At 40.4% G+C, this 26,525-nt stretch overlaps 1 protein-coding gene across 2 annotated transcripts; it reads left to right on the top strand.

Annotated features, from left to right (window-relative positions):
• On the top strand, positions 1-24,751 carry NUDT12 (nudix hydrolase 12). 2 transcript variants are annotated; one of them, XM_073344624.2, is made up of 8 exons: positions 1-93; positions 632-795; positions 3,229-3,442; positions 8,560-9,140; positions 10,599-10,766; positions 16,815-16,928; positions 19,805-20,004; positions 23,509-24,751. In XM_073344624.2, exons 3-8 carry the CDS (start codon positions 3,237-3,239, stop codon positions 23,617-23,619), a joined length of 1,380 nt encoding a protein of 459 aa, XP_073200725.1. In that variant the 5' UTR covers positions 1-93; positions 632-795; positions 3,229-3,236; the 3' UTR covers positions 23,620-24,751. The 2 variants fall into 2 exon arrangements, with proteins under 2 accessions (XP_073200725.1, XP_073200724.1); XM_073344623.2 differs by having other exon boundaries at positions 69-795.
• The last annotated feature ends 1,774 nt before the right edge of the window (positions 24,752-26,525 follow it).

The raw sequence follows: 26,525 nt of genomic DNA, 5'->3' as shown, positions 1-26,525 counted from the left end.
CGCCGCGCGCGCCGCCGGAAGTGTGGGGGCTTCGGTTCCGCCCGACCGGAAGCGGTTGTTTCTCTTCCGCCTGCGCCCGCCGCCTCCAAAACGGTAACGGCAGCGCGCCGGGGCTTGCCCAGCTCGGGCAGGTCCCCAGCGCCCCCAACCAGCCCCCTCTGCCCTCCCCGCCTTCCTGTGAGCCGCCGCTTAGCAGGCCGGGTGCGCCCCCTCCTCGGGCCCCTGTGGGCTCGCAGCCGGTCGGTTACACCTCAGCGGTTGTCAGACCGGAAACTGCCGAAGGGAAACCGGCGGCGGCGGCTGCGGCGCGGGCACGTGGGTTTCCCCCGCCCTGTTGAAAAAGCAGTTGTCAGGCAGCTGCCGCCAGTGAGGTGCGGCTGTCACCTCTCCAGAGCAGCGCTCGCAGGCCCAGGAACAGGCTGTGTCCCCGTGGTTCTCCACCTGCTCGAGCCCCTCCCTGGTGGGAGGAAGCACAAGTCCTGTCTTCCATCTGTGAGAGTAAGGGGGGGGTTAGCACCTTCCATTCCCGATTCATTGGCCTGTACACAGGGGCTGGGAAGGTGCGAAAGCGGGAGAAATCTACAGTTTAATAGAAACTGATTTTATAGGATATGTCTATACTACCCGCCAGATCCGCGGCCAGCGATCGATCCAGCGGGGGTGGATTTATCGCATCTAGTCTCGACACGATAAATCGATTCCCGAGCGCTCTCCCCTCCACTCCAGCGCTGCAAGAGGCGGAGGCAGAGCTGGGGGGAGTGGCAGCAGTTGACTCAGCGCAGTGAAGACACCTTGGTGAGTAGGTCTAAGTATGTCAACTTCAGCTAAGTTATGCAACTTCAGCTAGGTGAATAACTTAGATTAGTCACCCCACCCACAGTGCAGACCAGGCCATAGAAACGTGCCCAGAAATATTTTTCATAATCTACAGAGGTTGATCATGATACACAATTTTGATTCTGTGCTCTTTCCTGAAAAGGTACATGTATCAATATTTCCATCTTTAATGTTTTTGAAATAAATTTTTTAGACTTAGTAAAAAGTTTATCTCAAGTATATTTTTTCTGGGAGTATTCCTTTTTTTTCTCTCTTCATATTGTGTGGCACACTAGCAAAATGAAATTAGTAAGAATCATACTATGTGAAGCGGACAGGACTAGATGACCTTTTGAGGTTCCTTCCAGTTCTAAGATTCTAAGCCTTGGTCCATGGCAGTTTATTTTATTCCATTATACTTCACAATTGGTATCCAGGAGAAAGCATCCTCTGTGGGCTGTCATTGAATTGAGCCTTTTAAAATGGCAATGAACGTATTTCTTAAAAAATATATGTATATACTAGAGACTACACACAATTCTGAACTTTATTATTTTCATTTAACATGTAGAGAATCTAGATTCTTTATTGGTAAATCTGAGGCTGAAACTTTCCTTTTTTTCTTGGGACTGTAAAACTATATATATAATAAATGTAGTGCTTGTGAGAGTTGCTAGATTAGCTATTTAGTGCTCTGAAAGTCCAGCATGTTCAGAAGGAGGCAGTGGTTGCGCAAGCTTCCAAACTGACCTGTGAGTGTGCCTTTCTGACAACCTAAATAAAGGGGACCACCTCTGAGAGAAATGGTTCCATTTCCATCACCATCCATGCATATGTGGGTCCCCAGGCCACCCTTTCCCCCCCCACCTCCCGCCTGCTGCGTGGCTCCTGGAATACCCCCTGCACTCCAACCTGCCCTGCTTCCCCTGCCAGCAGAGCTGTCCACAGCCCTGGCTGCATGGGACAGCCCCTTTGGCCACAACAGACGTTCACAGCCTGATTGGGGGCAGGGGGGGAGTCAAGTCCACAGCCAACTCTCCACCTCCCACCTCAGCTGCTGGGGCTGTGGTGCCAGCAGGGGTGTCACTCCTGGCCTGGGCCTTTCAGTGCTGTGTCTTCTGTCTCAGCTTCCAAGACGGTCAATAAGCATTTGATGGTGTCTGTTATTTGAGCACCAGTGTTTACTTTCAATTTACTGTATCTTCAAGCCTCTCCTAAAGCTAGTTTTCTTTCCTGGAGGAAAATGTGTGAGGAAAGATATTTTGTCATGTGAGTTTTGATATAAAGAAACTTGCTTGGTGACGACAATTTCATTTGAAATTAATGGCCATGCTTGGTCAGACCAGTGGTCCATCTAGATCAGTATCCTGTCTTGTAACAGTGGCTGATGCCAGATGCTTCAGAGGAAATGAGTAGAACAGGGCAATTTATCAAGTGATCCATCCCATGTCATCCAGTGCTGGCTTCTGGCACTTAGAGGCTTAGGGACACCCAGAGCATGAGGTTGCATCCCTGACCATCATAGATAATAGCCACTGATGGATCTATCCTCCTCCTTACCTAATTCTTTTTTGAACCAGTTATACTTTTGGCCTTCACAACCTCCCCTGGCAGTGAGCTCCACAGGTTGACTGGGTTGTATGAAGAAGTACTTTCTTATGTTTCTTTTAAATGTGCTACCTATTAATTTCATTGAGTGACCCTGAGTTCTTGTGTTATGTGAAAGGGTAAATAACACTTCCATATTCACTTTCTCCACACCATTCAGAATTTTATAGACCTCTATCATATCCCGACTTAGACATCTCTTCTAAAATGAACAGGTCCAGTCGCGTTAATCTCAGCTCAAACGGAAGCTGTTGCATTCCCTCTGATCATTTTTGTTGCTCTTCTGTGTATATTTTCCAATACTAATATATCTTTTTTGAAACGAGGTAACCAGAACTTATGCAATATTCAAGGTGTGAGCGTACCATGGATTTATATAGTGGCGTTATGATATTTACTCTATTATCTATCCCTTTCCTAATGGTTCTTAACATTCTATTAGCTTTTTTGACTTGCTGCTGCATGTTGAGCAGATGTTTTCAGAAAATTATCCACAATGACTCCAAAATCTCTTTCTTCAGCTGTAACAGCTAATTTGGGCCCCATTATTTTGTATGTTTAGTTTGGAATGTATTTTCCAGTATACATTACTTGACATTAATCAACACTGAATATAATTGATTTTCTTAAGGATTTCACACTACACATGACATTGTTACAATTGTATCATTTTCAAGGTGATCATTGTGGGTGAGTTTTGTTGTTCTACAAGTTATATATTTTTTCTTTATCCTTTCTTTTTTAAATAATATAAAATCCAAATTTCAGACATATTTCTGTTTTGTTTGTTTTTTTTTAACATAGCTGAGACAATGACAACCACCGGAAGGAACCCCATGCAGCAAATGATTTCTCAGCTGCACAGTTTTGCTGCTACTGGAGACAAGATCAGGTTGACAGCGCTGTGCACTCATTCTCCATCCCTTATCAATGAAGCTGCTGAGAATGGTTGGACAGCCTTGATGTATGCTGCCAGAAATGGACACTTTGAGATTGTGCAGATTCTTCTTGAAAAAGGGTAAGAAAGTTAAAGGATCCTTTTCTTAGGATCTAATCAGGCCCTTCCTGCCCCTTTGATTGATGTCTCTGAATGACCACTATATACAGATCCTTATGAACGTCTTTCCTCTCTGAAGTTACCTTCTGTGTTGGGGTCTCAGTCAATTCCTCATGCCAGACTGGTGGAATTCTCCTATCTCTTAAGGTTATTTTCATTCTTGAGAGTAGTGGTAACAGGGTAGAGCATGTGCCGTGCCCTAAACTGGCCATTGCACACCTCTCCTTGCATGTATAAATTGAATGTTAACTGGAATATTTAGATTTATTAAATTTATTTTTTTTCCTCAAAGCCTTAACTCTAATCCAGCACTGCCCTTTGTATTGTAGTGCAAACAGTTTTGTTTCAGTGCTTTTCTTGGCACAGTTGTTGACTAGTACCTCAGTACTTCTGCAGTATTTTCTTTTACTTGTATTTCTTAGTACTCCAGTGCTAGCACTGTTCTCACTGGCAACTGAGTTAGGACACTACTGTGCCACACATTTTGTTAGAGGATCTTAATACTACTTGATGCTGAATTTCTTTGTTTTGTCACTTGGCACTTATGTCTCAGTTGGTTCAACTCTTATCTCTGTGCACCACTGCCTTACTTCTAAGTGTGGCTTCTAAGAAGAGAGGAAGAACACATAGTATCTTCATACCATGTCAGCACACCAAACCAATGTCAAAGGCTGACCACCACGTATGTTGTGTTGTCTGCCTTGAAGTCAACCACAGTACTGTTAGATATGGCTAATAAAATTGTGAGCTTTGAAGGAACATAAAGATTGCCTCAAAGCTCTTGTTTAGACATCCCAGGCAAATCCAACACAAAGCTGGACTGGAATGCTATGAAGTATAAAACCCTCAAAACTAAAGCCTGAGTAAGGGATAAATTTTTCTAATGTGATTGAGCTGTGCTTTGTGTCAGAGCAGAGGGAAGCAAAGTTGACTTTGTCACCTTTTTGCTCCCCCCATTCCTGGAGTCAGCCATACCTGGTCCAGTCTCTGGCTAAATAAGTCATCTGGTGGCTTCTATAATTTGCACAAAGCTATCCACAGCCCCAAGGGACCATTTTGGCAGCCACAAATTGGCCAAACTCACTGGTGGTCTGTCCACATCTTCTTTTAACTCATTACACCCTCTTTGCCCATCATGGACTGTCAAATGAACCAGTACTGTGACCCTCTCCTACTACTGGATTACCTCAGGCGGTGGGATTATGTGTGCTTTATGATGGGAAACCTTACACCTGCCTTAGAGTTTGGAGGATACCTTCTTTGAGGTAAAAAATGACAGGCAAGATCACGAATACTGAGCGATCTGGATTGATTGATTGATTCATAAGCTGGGGACAAACAATGTGTTTTAATGTAGCCAAATGCAAGATCACATCAAGTCACAAAGAATGCATATCATATTTACAGGATATGGGACTGTATTCTGCAAAGCAGTGATTCTGAGAAGGATTTAGCGTCTTATGTTAGATAATGAAATGAATATGAGCTCCTAGTGTATTGCTATGGCTAGAGGTACTAATACAGGGGTGGGCAAACTTTTTGGCCCAAGGGCCACATTTGGGTGGGGAAAATTGCATGCAGGGCCATGAAAGTAGGGCTGGGACAAGGGGTTGGGGTGTGGGAGGGGGTGCGGTGTGCAGGAAGGGGCGCAGGGCAGGGGGTTAGGGTGCAGGAGGGGTGCGGGGTGCAGGAGGGGTGCGGGGTGCAGCAGGGGGTTGGAGTGCAGGGTGCAAGAGGGGTTTGGGGTGTGGGCTCCAACCTGGCGCTGCTTACCTGGAGCAGCTCTGGGGTGGCAGTGTGGCGAAGGCAGGTTCCCTGCCTGCCCTGGCCCTGCGCCACTCCCGGAAGCAGATGGCCCTGTGGCTCCTGGGGGAGGGGGAGGGCAGAGGGCATGTGCTGCCCTCGCCTGCAGGCACCACCCCAGCAGCTCCCATTGGCCAGGAATGGGGAACTGCAGCCAATGGGAGCTTCGGGGGGCAGTACCTGCAGGCGAGGGCAGCGCGCGGAGCCCTCTGCCCTCCTGTCCCCCACAGGGGCCACGGTGCCAGCCTCTTCCGGGAGTGGGGCTGGGCTGGCAATTCTGTGGGCCGGATGCAAAGCTCTGAGGGGCCGGATTCGGCCCGCAGGCTGTAGTTTGCCCACCCCTGGACTAATATGGTCCTTGGAGATATAAATGAGGAGTAAGGAGTTGATATTACATCTGTATAAAACATTGGTGAGACCACTACTGGAATTCTGTATCCAGTTTTGTTTCCACAAAAAAAAGATACTGAAAAATTAAAGGGAGTTTTAAGGCTACAAGAATTATTTTAAACATTATACACAAACAAAAACACCTTACACTGAGCCTCAAGGAAGTTCAGTCTAATTATCTTATTAAAGAGAAGGGTAAGAGGCAACTTGATCACAATCTACAGATGCCTACACAGGCAGAAGATGGGGCTCTTTAATCTAACAGACAAAGACAAAACAAGATCCCATGGTTGGAAGTTTGAAGCTAGAAAAAATAAAACTGGAAATATGGGGCAAATTTATAACAGTGAGACTAATTAACCACTGGAACAGATTACTAAAGGATGTAGCTTAGGGTTGTCAATAGGTGAACCGTGGGCCAAAATCTGGACCGCCAGAGGCTTTTGAATGGTCCCCAAAATCCTTTTATTTACTTATCATTTTTATTATTTTCTCTGGAGTTTGGACCTTAACTATACCTTGACCAAGAAATTTGGACCTCAACAAAAAATAATTGACTACCCTGAATGTATATTCTCAATCATTTGAAGTCTGAATCGAGATTGGATGTCTTTCTAAAAGATGCTTAAATTCAGCCACAAGTTAATGAACTTAAGGCAGGACTCGTGGGGTGAAATACTCTGGCTTGTACGTTAGCCTGGATGATCTTAATGGCCCTTTCTGGTCTTAAAGTCTACTAAAAGTATTTTTTCTTCTACTTTTATTTTCATTTTTGTGGGACACATATTTTCATCTTGAATTGACATTTTTCTCTGGAGCTTTGCTTTCCAAGCAGTCAAAGGAGTTTATTGAAATATTCAGAGGGGCAGCATTTGTGCTAAACATGATAAGTAGGGGGCTTACGTCTCACTCTGCCCCATTACCCTCAAGGGTAAAAAACCTTAAGAGTTAGGGAAGTTTTGTCCGTCTCTTGCTAAGGAGCTAAAACTCAGAACTGAGATTCCTGAAAGGTGGAAGCTTCAAGAAAGTAGAATTACAAGATGAAATCATTTTCTTTTACATTTGTTTAAAAAAATATTTCCCAATCCAATCTTTACTATAAATTTTCCACTAATTGTTATAAGCAAGCATCAGTACCAACAGAAAATAGCTCATGGAGAAACACAAAGCAGTAGGAACATACAGGTGAATCTGACCCAATATCTACTATTTTTTTAAAAAAGAAAAGGAGTACTTGTGGCACCTTAGAGACTAACCAATTTATTTGAGCTTATGCTCAAATAAATTGGTTAGTCTCTAAGGTGCCACAAGTACTCCTTTTCTTTTTGCGAATACAGACTAACACGGCTGTTACTCTGAAAACTATTTTTTTTTGTAATTTATGGTGATGCTGTTGTCCATAATCCACCAGGCTTTGTATTTACAAAAACAAATGCATTCTTTTCCTGACTTCTTGAGTTCTCAATTTCAGAACCTTCTGTTTACCAAGACTGCTATTTTCAATATAAGAATTCACAGCATGCTGTTGCTCTGTGATTTTAAAATTGTTTTATAAGAAAATATTTTAAACTTGAAGCATTTTACAAAGTGAGGGTCAGATTTTCCCTATTCAAGATGATTCGTAGGGCATGTGCTTAGCTCCCAGTTGAGAAAACTGGTGTTGCATGTCAATGAACAAGTAATTCTAATCGGAAAAGGAAAATTCACAAGTCAAATTGTATGGGAAGATGGAATGGTTTCATATTATTTATGCTTGTAATCTTTTCCTCCTAGTCTGAAACAGATTATATGCTTTGCCTACTACAGCTGCATGAGCTCCCTCTTGCAGCACTGAACATTCGGAGTCAAAGCAAAAAAAGGGCAATGTGGTCCACCTGCCTTAGTTCTTTCCCTTCTGCAGAGGAATCTGTTCTCTCTAGGCATGGAGCAATTTCTGGGTTTTGATCCAAGACTTCCTTAATTTCTGGTGTTGTATTGCATTAAAGTTAATTAGGTATTTATGAATTTTTTCAGTGTCCTACTGTCCTGTGACACGAGTAGGAGTAGAGAAGTTATTTTACCTCTGTATTGGGCATAGATGTGATCACTGCTGGAAATCTGTGTCCAGTTCAAGAAGGTTGTTGATAAATTAGAGAGGGTTCAGAGAAGAGCCACAAGAGTGATTAAAGGATTAGAAAAACCTGTCTTCATAGACTCAGGCAGCTCAATCTGTTTAGATTCACAAAGAGAAAGTGACAAGGTGACTTGTTTACTGACTGAGTGCCTACATGCGGAATAAATATTTGATAATGAGCTTTTCAGTCTACCAGAGAAAGTTATAACACGATCCAGTGGCTAGACAAACTCAAACTGGAAACAAGGTGTACATTTTTAACAATGAGGGTAATTAGCTATTGGAACAATTTACCATGGATCATGGTGGATTCTCCATCTTGGCAATTTAAAAATAATATTTGGATGTTTTTCTAAAAGGTATGCTATAGGAATTATTTTGAAGAAGTTCTCTGTCTTAGTCTCTGGTTAGTCTCTAAGATGCCACAAGTACTCCTTTTCTTTTTGCGAATACAGACTAACAAAGCTGTTACAGAAAGTCAGACTAAATGATCATAGTGGTCCCTTCTGGCCTTGGAATCAAAGACTCCAACAGTTGGATTTAGCAGGAGAGAATGAAGGTATTGGGACCATTTGGTCATTTTATGATCACATTTCTAAATGTTCAGTGCTGTGAAAGAGTACGTACATGGCCCCAATTGCCACTACTTTTCTAAAGGCCCCCAAAGCTCTATGGCAGTGTGGATGTATCTCACCGTGAGAATATGCTCCAGCAAGACTCTTACAGAATCACAGTCACTATGGTAACCATCATTTTTCTTTTCTGTTTATAGGTGTGACAGGTCCATTGTCAATAAATCAAGCCAGACTGCACTAGACATTGCTAAATTTTGGGGGTATAAGCATATAGCTAATTTACTAGCAAATGTTAAGGGTGGACAGAAGCCTTTTTTCCTGCCAAATGATGCAATAGAGTATGAAAATTATTTTAGCAGGACACTTCTGGATAGAAGGAGTGATAAAAGAACAGATTCTAAATGGTTAAACACAAAACAAAACCATCCAGCCACCGTATACATCCTTTTCTCAAATTTAAACCCATTGGTCACTTTGGGTGGAGGGGAAGATGGTTCCCAGCAGCCTGAAGTCAGGCTTTGCAGGCTGTGCCACAAGGATGTAAAGGAATACATGAGCCAGACTGAAGAAGTCACCTTGATTTTTCTTGGAGTAGAACTTCAGTTGGCTACTCTGAGTGGAGGAGTTCTGAAGGAAGATGAAGAAGATGGACTGGTTGCTTGGTTTGCCCTAAGCATAAATGCTACCTTTGCTGAACAGTTTAAACAGAAGCATGAAGACTGTTATTTTCTTCATCCTCCCATGCCTGCACTGCTGCAGTTGACTGAAAAAGAAGCTGGTAAGGTGTCCAAAATGTAACTTTTAGCAATTGTCTAATCAGAAAAGAGTGGATGGGAAGTGGGAGCAGGGCCATGGAAGGGCTCCTGTATTGGCTCCTATTTTCCCCTCTCCTTCTGATTAGTTGCATGATCTTCAGCAAATCCTTACCCAATTTGTGTGCCTCCGTGATGCCCATAATAAGCTGTAATAATATGTATCTTCCACATAGGAGAGTTTTGTTGTTTAATTGTTTGAAGTATGTCTTGAGATCCTCGCATAAAAGGTACAATGTTTTTTATAGAACGATTGAATTAAAAAAAGAGAGCCAACTAGTACAGGCAAATTCCATTGTTTCCAGGGGTTTTAATTAAAAGTCTATGACCTGATTTTTTCACTAGCTACAACTGGTTTTATAAAAATTTGCATACACAGTTGAAAGATACTAATGTCTGCAAAACCAGGCAATAATATTGTAACTGTATGCAATATCTGTGGGGAACATGTTGTGTTAAGTGTATGAGTGGTTTTTGTAACACTGGCCCAGGGATTTTATTTACCTCTAAGTGGGGATGGTTCCCTACTGCTCCACCAGGAACTAAAAACAATAGGGGGTGATTAAGGTGAATCACTTAATGATAAATACCCCCCAGAGAAGTACTGCCCCCTGGGAAGGCTTTCATATACTGGTTTAGACTGGGTTTTCCAGAAACCAACAGACAAAGAAAGAGCTTTTAATATAAAAAGACTGAGTTTAAATTAACTCAGGACCATCTTTCTGAACCAGCAAACAGGCAGGACCTTCTATCCAAGATGGGCCCCAACCCTTTCAGAAGGATTAGAAAGTCTGGCCTGCTAGGGCCCCATAAGACTGATTGGTGACTCCCTAGTATGTTTAATGTTTTCTTTGTTTTCTCTGTAATGCTTTTACCTTAAGAATAAATGTGCTTGCCTAGAAAAATCTGTTATAATTTGTAGCTGCTAGCTATAAATACACTGTTTATAGCACTTGGAGAGACAGCAAAGCAAAGGCAATGGCCTTTAGGCAGACTGGCTTGCTTGGGATATTGCAGTGTAAGATAGGTTGCTGTGCAGTCTTAAAACTCCTGGTCAGGAAGGAGAGAGACACGGGACTCCCCCTAGAAGAGGTGCTTGCTAGGCGCTGAAACCTATAATGGGTGCTATCTAGAGACCATGGGAGAGGGAATACAGTTACCCTGAAATTGTTATGTCCTGCACTAGTGTAAATGACTGCACAGAGTTCAGGACAATGCAGCTCTTAAATTAACATAGTTAGGGAAAATAGATAAGGGAATTTGAACAATATGAGATTATCAAGAGGACATTTTAAACGGTGGTTTTAGTTTGATTTTCCTGTTGAATTACGAGAATTTTCTTGTTATGCTATATATTTTAAAAGATTAGAAGACTTGTAAATTGATTTTATGTGATTCTATCATTTTGGTGCATTCTTTTAAAGGAGTAGTAGCCCAGGCTAGATCTCTTCTAGCATGGCATAACCGATACCAATTCTGCCCAACATGTGGCAGTGCAACCAAGATTGAAGAAGGAGGCTACAAGACGACCTGCTTAAAAGAAGATTGTCCCAGTCTTCAAGGTGTTCACAATACATCGTACCCAAGAGTTGGTAAGAATATCATAAAAATAAACAATTGACTGAAGAAAACTGGCTTATATCATAGAATCCATCTAGTCCAATCCCTGCATTGAGGCAGGATTAAGTATTATCTAGACCAGTGGTTCCCAAACTTGTTCCACCGCTCATGCAGGGAAAGCCCCTGGCAGGCCGCGTTGGTTTGTTTACCTGCTGCGTCCGCAGGTTTGGCCGATCGCGGCTCCCAGTGGCTGCGGTTTGCTGCTCCAGGCCAATGGGAGCTGCTGGAAGCAGCGCGAGCCGAGGGACATACTGGCCGCTGCTTCCAGCAGCTCCCATTGGCCTGGAGCAACGATCGGCCAAACCTGCGGATGCGGCAGATAAACCGGTGCGGCCCGCGAGGGGCTTTCCCCGCACAAGCGGTGGAACAAGTTTGGGAACCACTGATCTAGACTATCCCTTATAGTTGTTTGTCTAACTTTGTTCTTTAAAACCTCCAATGATAGAGATTCCACAAGCTCCTTACGTAATTTGTTCGGTGCTTACCTGCCCTTACAGTTAGGAAATTTTTCCTAATGTCTCATTTAAATCTTCTGTGTTGCAATTCAAACCCATACTTCTTGTCCTGCCCTTAATGGATTAGAAGAACAATTTATCACCTTTCTCTTTATACCATTCTTTTACCTATTTGAGACTTCTTATGTGCCCTCCTCAGTCTTCTCTTCCCCGGATTAAACAAACCCAGCTTTTTCAATCTTGCCTCATAGGTCGTGGTTTCTACACCTTTAATCATTTTTGGTATTCTTCTGTGGACTTTTTCCAGTTTGTCCACATCTTTCCCAAAGCGTGCTCAGAACCAGACACACTACTCCTGTTGAGGACTTATCTGTTGAGCAGAGGGGAAAAAATTACTTCTAATGTGTTTCTTACAGCACTCCTGCTATACATCACAGAATGATGTTTGCTTTATTTTCAACAGTATTACATTTTTGACTCTCATTTAGTTTGTGATCCACTGTAGCCCCCAGATCGTTTTCTGCAGTACTCTTTAGCCAGTCATTTCCCGTTTGGTATTTGTGCAACTGAGTATTCTTTCCTAACAGCAATACTTTGCATTTGTCCTTATTGAATTTCATCTTATTTATTTCAGACCATTTCTTATTCCAGTCCTCGAGCCCCTCCCAGCTTGGTGTCATCCACAAACTTTATAAGTATACTCTCTGTGCCATTATCCAAATCATTTCTGAAAAAATTGACTAGAACTAGATCCAGGACAGATCCCTGCCGGACCCAACACAATATTTCCTTCCAGCTTGATTATGAACCACTGATAACTACTCTCTGAGTACAGTTTTCCAGTCAGTTGTGCGCCCACCTTATAGTAGGTTTGTGTAAGCTATATTTCTCTAGTTTGTTAATGAGAAGGTCAGATGAGACAGTTGTCAGCATGCTTCAGTGGGTCACAGCTGAGAATACCAGGTTCAGGACAAACTGCTGAGAAATAGGGTAGACTAACCCCAAACTGGTGGTTATTCTATTCTTATACCACGCCAGTAACAAAAGTAAACTTCTGTCTCACCACGTTTGTTAACAGGAAGTCAAAGATGCAGTCTCCTTAGGCATTCCAGTCATTGTCTTACCACCCAGACACTGGCCTCTATGATGAATGGTTACTGAAAATCAATTTAATCACATATAGAGTCCTCTAATCCCAAGAGGTCAGCCACATAGCCAGGTCAATATATAACTCAGATCTGTCACAATAATCATGCTGCTGCCAATGCTTTAGTAACTAAAATCTAAGGGTTTATTAATAAAAGAAAAAAAGAAGAGAGTTAAAAATGGTTAATAGATCATATACATACAAATAGTTGCAAAGTCCTTTTCTTATGTTTGTAGCAGTGAATGGAATAGACTGCTAGTTTGTAAAGTCTCCCTGGTAACTTCCAAAAGATTGGAAAGTCCTCAGTCCATAGTTTAAAATGCTCTGTTTTGTTGTAAGTCCATACTCCAGAGAATCAGGGTAGGAAAGGAAAAATGGAGATACCTCAGGGGTCTTTTACATTCTTTGCCATATGCCTGGAAAGTTACTGGCTCAGAATGGAATCCAGAGTCACATGAGCATATCACATATCCTTACCTGCTTTGATGACTCACATGGGTAGCCATTACCCATATACTTGCTGAGGTATCCTCAGGAAGGCTTATTGAGCGCAATGAGTTTCTTCTGTGGCCCACTGTTAGAGTGAAGTGTCCTTTATGGGCCATCAAGCTTGACGAGTCCACTCACAATGGGCTGGTGAGAGTGAATGTAAGCTATCTTGTTGTTGTTACACCAGGAGCAAACACATTTGAGATAGAGATACATAGCCAATATTCATAACTTCACATGGATTTAAACAGGATAATCTCATTTAGCAAATCATAACTTCTGCATTGACACCTTAAATGATATACTTTGTACAAGATTTGTTGCAAATGCGTAACAGTGGTATATATGGTCATATTCAATCATACAGCATCAGAAAGGTATCAAAAGCCTTACTAAAGTCAAGATATATCACATCTATTGCTTACCCCCCCCCCCCCATCCACGAGGCTTGTTACCCTGTCAAAGAAAAATGTTAGGTTGGTTTAACGTGATTTGTTCTTGACAAATCCGTGTTGCCTGTTACTTAGCTGATTATCTTCTAGGTGCTTACAAATTGATTATTTGATTTTTGTTTGCTCCGTTATCTTATTCACATTATATTATTATTCACCACTTACTTCACTGTATTCATGTATCTTAATCCCTTTTAATTCTCCAATCCTCTTCACTCAGTCCCTCCAACTCTTTTTTTTAACTATCTCGCCAGACCTCACTCTGTCAGTTTATTCAAGATAAAGTAGTCCAAGCTTCTCTACCTTTGAGTTGTGCATGACAAAAAAAAAAATTTTAATTCAACTTCAGCCTCTTGTGTTTCAATGCAGGGCACTAGAAATCCTATGTTACAACAATGTAAGCAAATTATTAACATAACATTATTAACATTCTCCTCTTCATCCACAAGCATCCAAGCCCTCATCATCCCAGGTCTTGATTATTGCATCCTCCTTCCCTCTGGCTTTGACAAATCCTATCTATCCCCACTTACGTCCAATCCAAATGATGGTGCAACAATCATTTTTCTGGGACATTGTTTTGACCACCGTCACGCATCTCTCTGTGTTCCTCCACTGGCTCCCCTTTCTCCACTGCATCAGTCATAATCTAGTTGTCTTTACTTTTAAGGGCCTTCATGACCTAACCCTGCCCAACCTGTCTTCTGTTAGATGATATAGGGACATTGACTCAAGCCTTCATTCTGCAAAAGATGCCAGTTTTGGTTGTCCCATTTTTTTAAATTTTCCAGCAAGCACCTTCATGCTTTCTCTCATGCTGTCTTTCATCATAAGAAAGGCTTGCCATAGATATCCACAAAGCCACCTCATCATCCTTCTTCAGATCTTTCTAAAAATTCATCTGCCATTTTGTTTACAAAAGAAGTTCTACAGTACTTAGGCGACTGTTACTGCTGCCAACACTCTTTTTAATGCTTTTGTTTCATGCTATTATTTCCTTGTGCCATCTGTTTGTTTTATCCACCTGTTGTCTGTGGTCTGGTACTTAGATTGTAAACCCTTCAAGGCAGGGGCTGTCTTTGTATTATATACTTGTTCAGTTCCTCATACAAAAGGCCTCAGCCTCTAGGTGCTACTCTAATACAGAAAATATTACAGTGTGGCATCACAATGTGCTTACATCTTACAGTCTTAAATAATTTTTAAGACAGTAAAATGATTCTGCAATTAGTGTGTAAAGGCTTGCCCCAGAAGAACTGCAACAGTTCTAGAAAATCCATGATAAATGGTGACCCTGGCAAGAGATCTCATAGAACTAGAATCTTTTCTTTTGTTATCCATGTAACATCTGCACTTGGAAAGTTGTTTGAGAATTTGTTGTCTTAAGCTTGTGCCAAAATCCAGAATCTAGCGTCTTTTTACTGTAAAGGTTAATTTATAGAATTGTTTTGCTTGGCATTCTGAATGTCGTACATATTGTACAAAAGGTAGTTATTTCATTTAATTGTAAAAAGATATTTAGATCTGTACTGTGAACTAGAATAGGGACAGCTGTGCAATAGAGAGGATACTTACTTCAAAGACTAAAAAAACTATTTTAAGTAGCAAGCTTTTGTAACAAACAGGTAAAATTCAGGGGGGAAATTGCCTGCTCCTGAACCCTTGTCATGTAAAAAGATATGTGCCCATAGGTAACAAATGAGAGAATTCTATCCTTTCTCTCCAGTTACAGAGTTCTGGACTCTCTGCCAGGGAAATATAAAACATTTGAAGTAACATGAATAAATTAAACAAGTAAACAGCTTTTCTACCTATGCCTTGTCATCATATTTTTCCTGTCTTTCCTTCTTAGTCTCTCTCTTTCCCCCTTGGCCCTTTACCGTATGGATAATATATTTTCCACATTTATTTTCTTGAAATCTATGCTTTTTTTAAATCCATTTAAGTTAGTTAAATGGCCCTCATTACCTTAGAATCTAAGCACCTCAGAGTTTTTAAATCCTCACAACACCCTTAAAGGAAGGAAGTACTGTTATCCCTGTTTTGCTGGTAGAGAACTAAGGCACATTGAAGCAAAGTGACTTGCCCAAAATCACACAAGAAGTCTGTGGTAGAGCAGGGACTTGAACTGTAGTCTCCTAAGTTCCTGTCTTAATCACTGGACCATCCTTCCTCTCCTTAGCCTTTCAAAAGCTTGAGTTACTGCATCTTTCCTCTCATTTCATTGTCTCCCCATCTTTTTTCTTGTATCTTCACCCTTTGACCTCTTTTCCTTTCCCCTCACTCTGTAGTATGTCCCTCCCAATCATAGTACGTTGTATGTCTGGCCCTTCTCTCTTGCTTTTTGTCTGTTGCTTCACCTTTTTGTTACTCCTACCTGCTCCACTCGTCTCTTGTCCTCTGTGGACTGTGCAACTTACTAAAATCATTAGTAATTTTTTCTTTACAGTCTACAACACGACACACTAAGAAAAGGAGTAAGATAAAATGAAAGATTGCTGAGCCAGCATTTGATGGTGATACCTTTTTCTAATAAAGCTGGCAGCCAGCAGGACTTGAAATTCTGCCATGTGCTCCATGGCAGGTACTTTTTGAATAAGGCACCAATCTTTGAGAAGCATTTGCCTAATGAGTTTGATAAATCAGTCATTCTAACAGAGGGGAAAATACAAGAAGGAGGATCAGTGAGGCAGGGAAGATAAAGCAAGTAGGATGAATACCAAGGCAGAGAGAGAGAAAGGGAAGGCAAAAAGAAAACATAGATTTTAGGATGGTTAAATCAGGGAGAGGCAACCAAGAAGGGAAAGAGATGACTGAAGACTGGTATAGAAAAAGGGGAGAGGCTCAATGTAGATATGACTGATGGAAAGTGGAGAAAATAAAACAGAAAATTAAAAGAAGGAAAAAGACACAAAAAGGAAGAGGAGAGGGAAATGGATAAAATCCAAAGGAGAAAATGAGAACTAGAAACCAAGAGAAGGAAATAAAAGGGTAAAAATGAAAAAACATGACAACATTTAGATCATTATAATAATAATATCTAGCTCTTTTATAGTACTTTTCATTTGGAAATACATCCCACAAATCTGTGACTGAGGAAGAGGTGATGGCTTATCATCCTTGCTGCTGAAATTGTTGCTTTCTGTTGGATGTGTAACTAGGTTAAAGCTGTGGTTATTTCAAGAAATTGCATGCAGTTGCAGGTAATTTATATCCTGGCTCTCAAGCCTGGGCTAGATAAGTACACCTATTAGGCATGTATATTACAAAAATAGGTGAATAGAGATCTCGTTAAAAAACACATCTTGATAATACCTGCATTGAGGCATCTACGGAATTGGAATTTCAAGCTCTTAAATAAACTAAATCTGTATTTACACCATGAATATTGAACAAAGGATTATACATGCCTGCAATTTGTTACTATATTTTGAGCCCCAAAAAAGTTTAAATATATTTCTTTCATGTGCATTCCAGATCCTGCAGTGATAATGCAAGTCGTTCATCCAGATGGGAACCAGTGCCTTTTAGGCAGGCAGAAGAGGTTTCCTCCTGGCATGTTTACCTGCCTTGCTGGATTTGTAGAGCCTGGTGAGATTTTTTTTCATGACTTTAATGTCAATTCATTTTATATTTCTATCCCAGCTTACACTTGAAATTGCCTGGAGCTTTTCAAAAGGATTTTCCTACAAATTGATTTTAAATAGCACTGTACTTTGAAAAGAATGTCAGAAGTTTGGTCTACATTAGGTCAACTAAATGTGTATATTATCTATTAGGTGTGTTTTTTAATAAACATTCCACACACCTTACATATTGGCAGTTGGGTTTTTTTAAGGAACATGTGTCAACTTGAATATTTTTTAAGGTTAATTTCAAAAAATTCCATTTTATGATAGAGCATCCCATGCCCTAAGTTAAAAAAAAAAAATCTTTACGCATCTATATAAGGATTTTTTTCTATTCCCCCTCATGGTATTTATGAGAATACTTTTGGCCAGGAAGAAACTGAAATTGAACTCAGCAGGACTACTCATGCTTAAAATTTAGCATGTGCTTAAGTTTTTGCAGGATCAAGGCGTAAATGACTGTGCAGAGGAACAGTGAAAGTTCAAAAAGCTTTGTAAAATGCACAAGGTAAAGTGAAGATACTTTTTTCTGCTAGCTGTTTTCAGCAATAATAGTCTCAGGTAGTAACATAATTATAGTGGGTACAAAATTTTCAGACAGAAATGAGATTTTCAGTTTGTTGGCATCCGTTTCAGCTGAAATCTCTTTTCCTTTATTGTCTAGAGAATTTAGTACAAATAAACTGTACTCATTCACTACTATGAGGTTTTGGTACAAATGAACAGCAGGGGAGAAGGAGGGCACTTGGCTGCGCATGTTAAGGACAGAGATTAAGGCTTAATATTGAATTACTTGTTTTTTTGTCACTATCTACAACTATGATTTAAACATAGTTTTTTGTATTGACTTTTCTTTGTTTTGGAAAAAAGGAGTAAAAATTATTTCATGAAACACTTACTCTAATGCATCTTATTCACTAAAGAGACCATAATGCATAGCTAGGTCCAAAAATTATATGTGTGACTGACTTCTGCTATGTAGTTGAATGAACTGGTTCAGATAAAGTAAGAATTGACTCAAATATTATTTTAGAGGTAGAAAAAGTTTGGATTTTTTTTTTTTTCACTTCCTCACTTGTTCCACCTTCCCTTGTATTTTTCATTGTCGTATCTCTTTGCACTTTTTCATTTTGAGTGGACATAAAGTTCTGAAATACAAGGACACCTGTTATCAGAGTATTTCCAGGCTGAATTAAAGACTGTATTATTGGAAATCTCATGAGCCAGCATATTTTCATGCTATCTTCATACCAGTTTTGCTTATCAAAGAGATTTGGCTAGTTTGGATAAACAACCAATGAGCTTCCCAACTCTTCCAGGTTCACCCGTGAGCTATTTATTTACTTGAGAAACCTTATAACAATCAAGTGTTGGAGAACAAACATAAATTATGAAAGAACAGCCTGTTATCTGGCAGCTAAGCGCCTAGTTGGTTGAACTCAACCTTCTGCATTAATGGGCTAGTCTCTTACTAGTCAGAATAGAAAACATAAAAGATGCACAGTATATTAAGATCTGCCTGAGAGAAATTCCAATGACTGCAGATCCAGTTTAAACTTCAGAGAAGGGAATTTTGGAAATATCTGTAGATAAGGGACTATGTTGATGCATGGATTATCTACTTTAAGGAGCCTTTGACCACAGAATTTAAGGAACAGGTTAGGAGTTATCTCATGTAACAGTAATGCCTATGTTGTAATTTAATTCGGCCAGGGAAGATGTCACTTGCATATCTAAAGCAAAGATGGAAGAAAATAATTGGATATTATCCACAAAAGAAAAGTAACAAGAGGCATTGTCAGGATATAATAGCGCTAGAATTCTGAGTTTCATATTACTGTACCAAGGGGTACTAGTCACCATTCAGTTTGGCAGAAGAATGGTGTATTTCTTTATGCTAGAGATCTTCCAAGATAAAGGTGACATTTATTCATGTTTTAGTCTTACCTGACAGCTCATCCTTTGATGAACAAAGCTTCTTCTTTTATGGGAAATATGTAGGGTACTAGAATCCTAAAGAATGTAGGCCAAGATTTTCAAAAATAAGGGCCAGAAGGTAGGAAAATTAAGGAAAAATGTAACTGACTTCAGCCATTTCCCATGTACAAATAATATATTATAAACTTATCCAGTGCACGTATGCCCACAGTATATAAATATGAATGTTCCTGAGGGTCGAGTTAAAGTTTTCCATTATAATTTGAGTTAGAGGAATTTAGTGTCTGTTTTATGTTTCTTTATATTGTGAGGTGCAAAGGAGGCTCCTTGAAGAGAGGAAGAATGTGTCAGAGTGGGTAATGTAGGCATCTGTTCGAGTGTATTTGAATATCTACCATCTTTTTACTGTTGATTGTCATACTTCGAAAGGCTTTGTTAATTTTTAAACTGTAACATTCCACACTATTATAGTCATAGTACAAACCTTAAGTTAAAGTTAACAAAATTATTTATCTGTTATAGTGAGAAAACGATTATTTGTTTCAAAGTTAATTTGAGGTAAAGTGTGTTAAATTTTCTGTACATTTCACATAGCAATTTCAAGGACTAATGTTAGGTTTACATAGGAAATATACATTATGATGCTGGTATTCTGATATTTTTATAGTATTTATTTTTTTTTATTTTTATTCATTTTGAAAATGTTGCTTTGGTGCCTGCCTTTCTTTTATTACACTGCTGATTCTCATACTTCAGATCTGTGTGCTACCCTGGGAACTGGATGCCTGTAGATAATTGTTCAAGGCAATTTTAAATCTTTTGAGTCAGTTCAAAGCACAGAATGTAATCCTTGCTTGGAGAATTTTCATCAGATGCTTGTTCTTTGCCCTGTTTGATTAGGGGAAACAATAGAAGATGCTGTTCGAAGAGAAGTAGAGGAGGAGAGTGGAGTCAAAATTGGCCATGTTCAGTATGTCTCTTGTCAACCATGGCCAATGCCCTCCTCCCTAATGATTGGTTGCTTAGCTGTTGCAGTGTCTACAGAAATAAGAGTTGACCAGAATGAAATAGAGGATGCCCGCTGGTTTACTAGAGAACAGGTAAAGTTCCATTTAATTTCTTTCTCTCATTGATTGTTCTGTGACTGTATCGGTTCTGGTATACAATAGGGATGCGCTCTTTTTCAGCAAGTTGAATAGGTGTTTATACGCACCACATCATACAGTGATTACATTGTAATTGTAAATTACACATAGCCAGAGAAAGATAGCTACTCATAAAAGACTGCGTGATGAATGCTCTGCCCACTGCAAGCCCATTTGAAGACATTCTTGCCATTCTTAACTATTCAGTCCTTTTCTTGGGGCAGTATTTATTGTTAGTTATTCTAGTACCTTTCTATTTACTTCCTTGAGTTTTGTTTGGATCTAGATTAGAGAACGGTTAAGTAGCATTCATTTTTGAGCTTTTTCTAAAAAAAAATATTTTTTTTAGAAATACTTGTACTATTTTTTAAGAGATTAAAAAAGAGGATTTGTTATTTTTTTACATATATTTTTCATACAGTTGTAGGCCCCAGTCATCCAGTTCACTGTGCATGGGCATGCCCTGTGTACTGTGCAGCACACTCCAGGATCAGAGTCTAAATGGGTAAAACTAGAAAACTAATAAAAAACACAATGGATGGAATTTTAAGCATAACTGTAAGACAAATTACACAAGGCTTTTTTGTTGTTGTTGCTCAATTCCTTCCCCCACCTTTTCTGTCGGTTAACATTTACATTGTTATATGTACTTCAAACTGCAGTAGGGTCCTTAATGTCTTATATAAGTGAAGCAAATGTGTCTCTATACATTTTGTATAAGTAACAAACAAAAACTACATTCAGCAACAGTGAAGATGGCATCAGGCCATATCCTTCCACCTAAAACCTTAAAAGTATGGAAATAAATTATGGGGAAAGATATGTACATTCTTTTCCACCTTCATATTGCTTTCACTTCCATCTCCTACAGATCCCTGCACTGTTTTTATTACAGAATTCTTCACTATCTGAAGGAAAGAGGAGTTAGTGTGTAGCATCAGTGCAGCATTTATATACTATGCAGGTGTGCATTTTATTAGCATATTAAAACAGGACTTTTGGGGGGGGGGGGGCTGTATCCTGTATGGTCATGATAGAAATTAAAATAAAGTTTATTGAAAAACACATGTATGCATCCAGTTCAGTCTGAGTAATACAGGAGTACCCCAGTTATCTGAATCACCTACTCATCTGCATTTCAGTTTGAATAATCAGAAGTTTATTATATTGTGATTCTCCTGTCTTTAGACTGTAAATTTCCTTGCTGGTTTCAGTCTTCTGTATGACGTAAGTTGTGCAGGCGTGAAGCATGCAGCTCCACTCCCCATGTACTGAAATCCTATGTGAACCTCCATTTTTACAAGGCAACATGCTGTAGTTTAGTGAATAGGCAAGTTAGGGTTATCAGAGTTCAGTAAATTAGAATTGTACGATACATAGGGCCTAAACCTAGCCTACCTGTGCATTACTTTTTTTTGTTTCTCTGTCTAAATTTGTAATGGAAATGGAGAATAATTTATTTTCAGATTTTTCAAAAGGGAGTGTCTAAAATTAGGTTCCTAAACCTGTATGTAGGCACTGAATAAGAGTAGCCTGATTTTCAGAAGTGCTGAGTTCCCACAAATTTTATGAAAGTCAAGGGGAGGTGCAGGTGCTCAGCACCTTTGAAAATCTTTTATTTAGGTCACTTTTATTTAGAAGCCTAACTTCAGGTATCTGTTTGCCAATTATTTTCATAAAGCAGAAAGTAGGATGAACTGGATACTTTAAATACAGTAGAGGTTTCTCAAAAGATGATTGAAAGATTATGGGGCAAATGTAAACTTTCAGTGAAGTTTCACAGCCTTACACCAGTTCTGAATTTGGCTTTACATGTTGTAAGAGATTTGTGTATTATAAATAAAGTTAAAATTTTGGTCACAATTATTTTTAGTAAAAGTAAACAGTGACCTTTTACTAAAAATAATGGGGGGGGGGGAGGGCTGACAGCTCCGGGGCCCCCGCCACCCTAGGGCACGGGGCTGAAGCAGAAAATGTCACAGAAGTTTCTGAAAGTCACAGAATCCATGACTTCCATGACAATAGCTTATCTTTAATTATAAAGAGTCTACCAGAAACTAGTTTTAAAATAGTGTAAATATGTTCATAGCATGTAAATCACAATTTTATAAGGTGATGGTCCTATGTGAATGTCTTACTGTAATTGCAAGGTAATGCACATTGGGAGGAGTAATTTTACCTAATGTACACATTTCTGGGTTTTAAATTAAATGTGACCACGTTGTAAAAGACCAAGGCATTGTTGCAGAGAATTCAGTGTAAATATCTTCTCAGTCCTCATCGGAGGTCAATGCCCCACACTCCAAATGGTAGAAGAAAAAATGAAATAGAAAATAATAATAAAAATATTATAATGCCACTATAGGTATATATCAAAGATGCACCCTCAACTGGACTGTGTTCAAGTTCTGCCATTCCACCAGAAAAAAGATACAACAGAATAGAAAGTGATCCTAAGACAAGCAATGGAAGTGGTTAGAAGAACAAAAAGACTTCCATGTGAGGAAAGATTGAAAAGGATTGTTCAGTTTAAGGAAAATACAAATAAGAGAGGTCACGATAGAGGTATAAATTAATGAATGATATAGAGAAAGTAAATTAGGAGCACCTCTTTACTGTTTTTCAGAATACAAAACCAAGGGAGCCATTCATAAAAATAGACAGCAATTTTAAAATTGATAAAAGGAAATGCTTTTAATAAACACACCATATAATCTCATTGCCCCGAGGGACCGTTAGGCCAAGATCTTAATAGGGTCACCCATCTTTCAAAGCAGTAGCAAATGTTGGGACTTTGAAAGTCAGTTTCCCATTAAAGAAGAAATCACTGGCGTAGAGTCTGGGTATATTCTTAGAGCAACTTGTTTATTTTAAACGATATGTGCAGGTTTTAAACACAGATGTCATAAACAGCATGTGGGGTAATCCCTTTTTGTAGGGATTTCAGGCAGACACCAAGATCTGCTTTTCAGGAGCAACTCTGCCTCAAGAATTTAATTAGTAAATTCCATTACTGCTTACCACAGCTCCCCAAAAATATGTATCAGAAAAATAAACAACACAACATTTTCTTCTGAAACTGGAAGCTTGTTCACACACAAAGAAAAAGAACTTGTAAGATAGTGTAACACCAGGAATCTTGTGATTCCTGCCCTAGCAATCAGCTACACAAAAAGATTAGACATTTATATGGTTAGTGAGAGTGTACACAGTTACTTTAGAATAATAAGCTTGCAGGCTTTAGGACATAATTCACTTGCTACCTGATGGGTTAAAAAGCCTTTCCTCTTGTTTCTTGCACCTTCCTCTGATGCATCTGGTAATGGCCTCAGTCAGAGAAATGATACTGGACTTGGAGAAGACCACTAGATCACTCCTGTACGGAAATTCCTGCGTTCATGATAGATTCCATGTGTTTATAAGATTAATTTACCAAAACAAAATCTGTATGTATTGCAGGTCGTGGACGTTCTCATTAAAGGAAACCAGCGTTCTTTCTTTGTGCCACCGCGTCAAGCTATTGCATACCAGTTGATAAAACACTGGATTGGAATGAATGCTCACCTTTAAATTCAAGGAACTGAGTTCTTTGTGTTAAATTACTGTTTCCAGTGACTGCTAACGTAAATAAATTAAAAATAATTGGTCATTTAGTAAAGTGTGTGACTACAGTAATTTCTGAGTTTTAGTCCTTTGACTCCTAAGATATACTTGTACTCAGTGATTCTTTTCAGAAATTTGTTGGAATGGGACAGTGACCCACTGATTACCCCAAACAAAAAAGTCAACATTAAAGTATCATTTTGAAGTTTTTTTATAATCAGGTTATTATTCTGCCCTTCGCTATCCCTCCTTTTATTTTCCAGCACTTGTCTGAGCTCTTCTGGATCTACTATTTTTGTTTGAGACATTAGGTTAAAATCAGCCCTGGTGTAAGTTGTGACAAGTCCGCTGATTATGCCTGCTGTGACTGAGATTCTTTTCCTCTTTGTTTACCTGCAGTTTAGTTGTTTGTTTTTCCTTTTTCTCTCCTGTTTCCTCTTTCTTGTTCTATACCTTCCTCACTTTCCCTTTTCCACGCTCCCCCTCCCTTTGGCTGTTCGTCACTCCCCCCTAGCCCAAGGAACACTTAGCATTAAATTTTAGCAACAATGTTAGCATTTAATTCTCGAAGCTCTATTAGCAACAGGTATCACATGCTGGTAGTACATTCATTGGAAGCTAGGTGTGTAATGCTTTTTATATCTTACATGATTAGTGTTGCTTATGCTAGAGTTTGAGCCAGCAATCTTATGTGGATCCTGTCAACCCACTAATGTATTGTCCAAAAATTATTTTAAAGACCTTTTGCAATATTGTGTTTGCAACAAATGGGGGTGCTCCATAAGCCTAAATATTAGATACTGTTATAAACAGTCACAGACTTGTTGACTGGTAGACAGCAAACAAGATTGCGGTTGATTGGCTTCTTTGGTCAGTGCAAATTTGTGTAGAGACTTCAGAAGACAAGTAGATTAAACTAAACAAAAAAGACACAAGAATGAGTGACATTTCATCTAAATACAAAATAGTGTTTTCTAAAATTGGAGGCATTAAGGAATGCTGCATATATAAGTAATGTATCATCAAAAATGTTAGGTAACTTAAATATACCAAATCTAAATGTAATGAAGAGAAGACACATTTTTGAAAAATAAAATATTAATTTATTGCTGTATGTTTAAAGTTAGCAATTTACAGTACTGTTTCAGATTTTGTGCCTTAATTGTAAATTAGTGACGAGAATTCAAATTACTTTCTTTCAAAACGGAAGGCTATAAAGTATACACTTGTTTGCAGCAACACCTTGTAAGAGCAACATTTCCCCTGGGAACACTTTCCTTACTGCGATTTTTCCACTCGGTAACAGCAACATAGCTGCTGCATAAGAGCAACATTTGTGACATCACATCCAGGGGTGAGGGAAGCATGTATGAGGGGAGATTGGGGGGGTGAGGGGAGCATGTATGAGCATTGCTCCCCTCCCCCTCCCCCGCACTGCCTCTTTCCACTCCCAACCCTGGCCTTTCACTGCAGCTCCAGAGTACACATCCCCATCCACTCGACCTGTCTGATCAAGCGTGCACAGGAAAAGCAGATGGGGTTGCACTCAAGGACTGGAGTCAGCAGCGGGCCAGTACTCATAGGGTGCATCTTTCCTCTCTTCCCAATTCTGGCCCTTCAGCGTAGCTCCAGGGCACATAGCTCCATCCACTTGCATGCCTGACAGAGCCTGCATGGAGAGCATGTGTAGAGGGCAGTTTGGGGGAAGGGTCTGGAAGAGGGATTTTTGTGGGGGGGGAAGCTGGGGTCAGAGCAGCAGTAGAGGCACAGCTGGAAGGTTTCCTCCCTCAGTGTCTGGCTTGCAGGTGGTGTGGGGAGGAGTGTTGCTATTTTGTGGTGGGGATTATCGGGGACTCCCCTTGTACACTGAGTTGTCCCCACCATCTCTGTTGCCAACAGTGGGGTGTTGATGTGCTGTTTTGCACTGAGAGGTTGGGGGACCCCCCCACACTACAGAACACTGACCTGCCCCCTTTCAGTCTCCGCTGTTCATGCTAGGAGCCCACCACCCTCCTTTGCAGGCTGTGCACAGTGCCCTCCCCAGCCATCCATCCCTCACGAAGGTGGAGCCAGTGGGAGCATCCTCAACTTGTCCCCAGCAGCCAGGCTCGCTCAGCCACGTTGCTGACTGAAGGGTCCCTGCCAAACCCAGGGTTCTTCAAATGATGTCCCTATGGGTGTTCCACTGCAGGTGCAGCAGCACCCTTTACACCTGGGATTGGAGATCTTCGGTAGCAGTGGCCATTGGACTGTACCCGTGCTCCTCCCCTTCTTGCACTGTGAATGCATACCTCCCTCAGCACCGACACAACCATCAGTGTTGATGATGCTCCTCCCTCCTTCACAGGAGTTCAGATACCCTAAAGATGTGATGGTATCTGATATGCCTGATTCACTGCTACTCAGACACAAGATCCCTCCACTCATGCCTTTTCTCCAGAGTCACAGCACTGCTCCCTTTCCACTTCGAGGACAGCACCACCTTTCCCCAGTGAGGAAGAGGAGGGGGAATACTCCATCCCACCCTCATATTCAGGACAGGCACAAAAAGCATCCTCTACGCATCCTCATTATTCACAAACCAGAACTGAACCAGGGCCCTGTTATGGACCTCCATGGATGCAACCATATGTGCCAATCCCTCCACATTGGCCATACTGGGGTCCATGGGCCATGTACGGAGCACAGTTCCCAAAGCCTCCCATAGAACAGAGCTGGAGACACCCACGCTTGCCATCTTCATCAGTCTGCCAATCCACTCCCAATAGAGGACCATGAAGAAGAATAGGAGTAGAAGATTACACCACCACTCCATTTTTTCTTCCTCTTCCCTCAGTGAGACTAGCATGCTTCCACCCCCTATGTCAGCAGAC

Source organism: Lepidochelys kempii, chromosome 5, assembly GCF_965140285.1.
Source record: "Lepidochelys kempii isolate rLepKem1 chromosome 5, rLepKem1.hap1, whole genome shotgun sequence".
NCBI lineage: Eukaryota > Metazoa > Chordata > Testudines > Cheloniidae > Lepidochelys > Lepidochelys kempii.
Note: the sequence above shows the minus strand (reverse complement) of the source record. Positions and strands in the feature narration are given on the sequence as shown.